General features: G+C 41.5%; 1 protein-coding gene across 1 annotated transcript; it reads right to left on the bottom strand.

The window, feature by feature from the left end:
- Positions 1–391: 391 nt before the first annotated feature.
- Positions 392–4,006, bottom strand: LOC136511962 (eukaryotic peptide chain release factor subunit 1-2-like). The gene is made up of 3 exons (XM_066505970.1): positions 3,866–4,006; positions 958–2,411; positions 392–850 (listed from the first exon to the last, which is right to left on the bottom strand). The coding sequence occupies exon 2, from the start codon at positions 2,381–2,383 to the stop codon at positions 1,067–1,069; it is 1,317 nt and encodes a 438-aa protein (XP_066362067.1). The 5' UTR covers positions 2,384–2,411; positions 3,866–4,006; the 3' UTR covers positions 392–850; positions 958–1,066.
- Positions 4,007–5,587: the final 1,581 nt, after the last annotated feature.

The following is a 5,587-nucleotide window of genomic DNA, read 5'->3' as shown; positions in this document are numbered from 1 at the left end:
GAATTGCATGTAAGTGGACACGAATGGGCCCGTAGTTCACGTGGGCCGCCTGAAATTTCTAGCACCCTTGGCACCTCGGGCCCGCCAATGTCGTGTCAACCTTTCCTCAACTTGATGGGTTAGTGAAATGTGAAATTGTGAAGAGACTGAATATGACTGACAAGGGAAACTTTTGCCGTCGGTCACACAACTTTATCATCGTAGTAAAACAAGCAAATTCAAAGGCTATATAAAGATGGAAAGTTCGCGTAGACATGCTATGGAAGAGCAGCAGGACATGTGAAAACTACCCTGAACAAGAATCTCACGAAGAAGACTCTTCTGTCTTGCATACTACAAGAGACCGGAGCATGCGAAATAACAGGTCACAGACATGGGCACAATCAGCAAATAACTAAGGCAGGTTCACTTCATAGTTCATAGATATCACGCATGTCATAAAGCGTACATGCTTCGCAGACTGGAATGTAGAACACCAGGGCTAGAGTGCAAGCACACCACGACCTCAGTTCAAGAAATTCATCAAGAAATAAAAAGGACAGCTGCATCGGCAACGCAGCCGCTCAAACCAACCATAACAAGGCCAACGACCGCCTGTCTCACAGGTACTTTATTCACCACACTACTGGCACCGACTCAATACTAATAGGATGCTAGTTGATTTATATTACTTAAGCTTTCCTGGCCAACAGAAGGCACCGTCCATGGCTGATTCCTAGTAACATCACCAGACTGCAAGCTCGGATCAACAGAGCAAGACAGCGTCTCCAAAGAACCAACGTCACCACGCTTCACACAAGCTTCATATATATTCGAAGTTGCTCAAACCTATTCCCTACAGATCCTCCACCTGTGGAAGTAAAACATGCGAGTGTCAGTCAGAGAAACAAATGAAAACCCAGTTTCAACATCAAGAAGAAAAAAAATAATTTCTTCTCGATCGGCAACACTACTGACCATGGTTTCCTTGCACCGATCGTTTGGAAGTTTCAGGGTTCCGTCCCGTCGCGGCCCGGGCCAGCACAGGCTCCTCCCGGTCCGGATTCATTTGAGTTTCGGTTGATTGCTATTCGAAGTCTTCATCATACTCCCCATCAGACAAGTCACCATCCTGGTAGGCACTGACATCGGCTGGGTAGCGGAGGATCCCACCAATCCCGCCAAATCCCCGGCAGAACTGAGAACCTTCCTGGGACTTGTTGGTGACAAACTCCAGTGTGCAGCCAAACTGGTGGTAGTTCTCAGCAAACCACTCCAGCAGCTGCGTGTTGTCAATGACCTCCAGATCCCCGGATGTTGCCTCGTCAGTAAAGTTGCTCTGATCAGCCTCCTGAGTGGGGTTCAGGTACTTCACAACTGTTTCTCCTGTGACACTGTTCTTGAGCTCATAACGCCTGACATCAAGGTTTTCCCACACAATCAGGATTTCTACCGCGCCCATTTCCAGGGCTGTCATGGTGTCCTGGACACCAAGGACATACTTCCCTGTGTCCTGGCTTATCTCCTCAAAGAACTTCCCGATCAGCTTCTTTTCTTGGACAAACTTAACATCAGAAAGAACCTCGGCGGACATCTCGATGGCTTGGTTGAAGCCGCTGTCCCCACCATAAGACACGTCAATCATCTTGACTACTTTGGCCTGAAGACGCGGATCAAACATCTCAGATTTACCCAGTTCATTCTTGAAGTCAGCAGAACCGGCAAGAATAAGCCCAACGATGTTTGGCTGGTTGGTGGCAGGATTGATGAAGTATTGTGTCGCAAGCTCAGCAACCTTGCGCAGGTAATTGTGTCGCCTCTCCATGCGCAGGCGGGCAAAGCGGACTGCAGATTGCCCTCCTCGCCCATGCTTCTTTGGAAGATCAACAGTGAACTTGTACAGAACCTCCCTGCTGTTTCCGCTCAGTGTGCCATACAGTGTTCCATTGCCATCCATGATTATGAAACCAAATTTGTCATCAGATGCCAGAAGCTCATTCAGTGCCTCAGTGTGAAACTTGTTGTCACAGAGATACAGGGAAGCATTAATGGGTCTAAATGGCTCAAAGTCAAAGGTAACCTTCTTCTCTTTGCCATCATCGGTGACAATGGTACCAGTATAGAGCATCAAACCATTGGGGGGAACTCGACTGTAAAGCTTCAACCTCTGTTGAGCCGAGGTTATGGCAGCCAACACAGACTGTCTGTTGACTCTGCTCTTGATGTTTGAGGCAGTTCCATACTCATCACCCAGCATCTTAGTGACGCGTGAAATCTGATCACGAGGTGGCATGATGAGAGAAATCATGCTAGTGCCATTGCCCCTCGCAGCATCAAGCGCCTTGATTAACTTCTTGACCCTCCAGATCTCAATGTTCTTGTCAGCTTCGTGTACCTCGCCCATCTTGAAGTGCTTAAGGATCAGCCTTCACCTATGAGGCAGTTAGCAAAGTCAGAAAAAAAAATTACAGCAAGTCAATAGTTAAAGTGGCACTAAAATGACAATTACCCGACCAATTTCGAAGAAAAAATAACAAGTTAATCAACATAGACAATACGGGGCCTTTTTCTAGATGAAAAAACATTAGTGCAAGTTTGAAGCACAAAACATAGCATACTTTCAACTTGATTCCAGACGGGCATCCTAAAGAAAACATAATTAACAATGTGACAGCTGATGCAATCATGCAATATGTAGTTGGAAATACAAGTTAAAACTGATTAAACAATGACAAACTACCCCATAACATATGCAAGGCTGCAATTTGCTAAAATGCGTTAGTAAGTTGGAAAAGCCAAGAACAGAGAAATTGAAGGAAAATTCAGTCAAGAATTGTGCACTCGTCAATGCCGTAAACACAAGCAACAATCCAGAAATTCCCAACAGAGAAGCTACACATTAATGACTAATCTAAAATCTTGATTTATGAATATTTTAAGATTACGACTATAAGCTTAACACATTTGTTTTGATTCATTTTTTGGGTTAGCTCTATGTCAAAACAGAAATATAATAAAAAAAATTATTTCAAAATATAGGAAACAATCATAATCTGTAAAATGAATTCTACACCAAGCATCAGAGTAAAATCTTAGAGCCAGTTGCAGATTGCAACATAAGTGCATTGCATATTATCGCTTTATTAGAAAGAACATATTATAATGTGAAACCAAAGAGCTTTACATGTATACGAAAGTACTAAGCACACTTTTCTGCAAATTGGAGAACATGACTTTGATGTTCACATAAAGAAATAAGCAACCAGGAGATTTCAGAAGGACACTTCATTTAATTCCAACATCCAAAGTGCATATCTTAACTTAACACCCATCCTAACATATAACCTAACGAACTAACCATTTCCAGTGTTTTTCCGTTTCGCTAAGCCAGCGATGTAATACAGACATACTATAAATCTACCTCACTAACCAAGTCATGTAAACACTAACCAAGCCATGTAAACTAGATACACAGATAACCTGAAAAGAACAGAGCAACAGAGCACTATGCATCACGATACAGTATTACACATGTTTCTTCATCATCAAGAGCAACCACATGCGTATGTCAGAACAAAAAGTTAGATCAAGACAAAACAATCCATGCAGGTCCAGAAATCTTGCGAGGACTAGTCAGGCACAGCAATCTGCACGGCATGCGGCGTCCTGCGAGATCCGGCGGACTGGCGCGTCCTCGCGTGCGTAACTGCTTTGCGGCGCGGAGAACTGAGATCGAGCGGGCCTTCCCAATCCCGCGCGGTATCAGGAAAACAGATAGAAAAGAAAAATTACAGGCACCAACCCAACCCCGATCGATACGGAGAACCACCGATCAAGCAACAAAATTTCGACGACTACTAACATGAAGGCATCGAACGCATCGCACCTGAGCGGGGTGGGGCGTGAGCACCGCGCGCGTACCGATGGAGCGAGCAAACCCGCAGAGATCGCGTCGCCTCCTCTATCCCTCTGCGTTCCGTCCGACGCGTGGCTCTGTGGGTGGCGGAGGAGGCTTAATGGGAATGGGATCGAACGGGGAAGTGGAGGCCGTGATGGTTGCGAACTCTTGCGAACGCGTAGGAAAAAACTTTCGGGAAGGCTTCGCGTCCACGTGCTGCGTACACAGCGCGGTGCGCGTAGTAGGAGCACGTCTGATCGAAAATCGAAATCAATCATCAGCCCTCTGTCCCAAAACAAATGTCCATCTAGCATTCGGAGTAAAATAATCTTAACTTTAACCCAAATGTACATTAAAAACTACTACTGCTTGCGATACAAGATAAATATTATTAGATTAATCATGATGTATATTTTTGTAGTAAATCTATTTCGAGATATAAATGTTGATGCTATTTTCTATAAACCTTGTAAAATTGAGATTGGCCGACTTCTCAAAACGTGAGATGAAAACTTAGGGGGTGTTTGGTTCTTTAGTCGGTCCTAAAATTTATGTCACATCGAATGTTTAGATGCTAATAAGGAGCATTAAATATAGATTAATTACAAAACCAATTATATAGATGGAGGCTAATTTTCGAGATGAAATTTTTAAGCCTAATTAATCTGTCATTAGCACATGTTTATTGTAGCACCACGTTGTCAAATCATGGACTAATTAGGCTTAAAAGATTCGTCTCGCAAATTAGTCGCAAGTTATGCAATTAGTTTCGTAATTAGTCTATATTTAATACTCTATGCATGTGTCCAAACATTTAATGTGACAGAAATTTTAAGAGTTCGTGCAGGAACCAAACAGTCCCTTATTTTGAGATAAAGGAAGTATGTGTCTCTTTCCTCTCACATAGTACTCCGTCCGTCCTAAAATAAGTGACGTTTTTTATTTTTAGATATCGTGTTTGACCATTCGTTTTATTCAAAATTTTAAAATTTTTATATAAATATTATTTATTTTGTTATGACTTATTTTATCATTAGAGATACTTTAATAATAATTTATTTATTTTATAATTTATACAAAATTTTGAATAAAATGAACGGTCAATTCGGTTTTTTTATTTGCCTCACATGTTCGGTTTTTTTATTGATTTTCTGTTCACACGTTCGGTTTTTTTATTTGCCTCACATGCTTCTGTTCTTTTTTTTAGCTAATAATGCCCCCTCGTCCAATTCGGTTCGCACGGTCGGTTGTTTATTGTTTTTTCTATAAAAATGTCAAAACAAATGATAAATATAATACTTAGAGCATTTGAACCCTTGAAATCTTCTTTGAGAAAGAGATATATTTCTATCACCAAGTAGTAATTGACACAATTTTAATTAGTAACAAAACTTATCTTGTTTGATTAGTAGAAGTAAAACTTATCTTGTTATACCCTTGTTCAGCGAAGTCCAAATAATCAAACCATAAATTAAAACTTAAGCAGTTTGTTGTTCCATATAGTCTAGTATATATGTATCAGTGTATCCCCGTCGAGAGTTAACAAATTTGTTCCATATAGTCTGGTATAGTCTAGTATATATGTATCAGTGTATCCCTGTCGAGAGTTAACAAATTTGTTCCATATAGTCTGGTCCAACTAATTTGTTGTCTAGTATAGTGTAATAAATAGATATATCTCCGAGCTATAGGCATACACCAGTGCAATCC

This window comes from Miscanthus floridulus, chromosome 16 (assembly GCF_019320115.1).
Source record: "Miscanthus floridulus cultivar M001 chromosome 16, ASM1932011v1, whole genome shotgun sequence".
Taxonomy (NCBI): Eukaryota; Viridiplantae; Streptophyta; class Magnoliopsida; order Poales; family Poaceae; genus Miscanthus; species Miscanthus floridulus.
The sequence above is the reverse complement of the archived record's forward strand: the minus strand, read 5'-3'. Positions and strand labels throughout refer to the sequence as shown.

Excerpts from the sequence above, each read along its gene's own strand:
- LOC136511962 (XM_066505970.1), bottom strand. The coding sequence starts at position 2,383 with ATGGGCGAGGTACACGAAGCTGACAAGAACATTGAGATCTGGAGGGTC.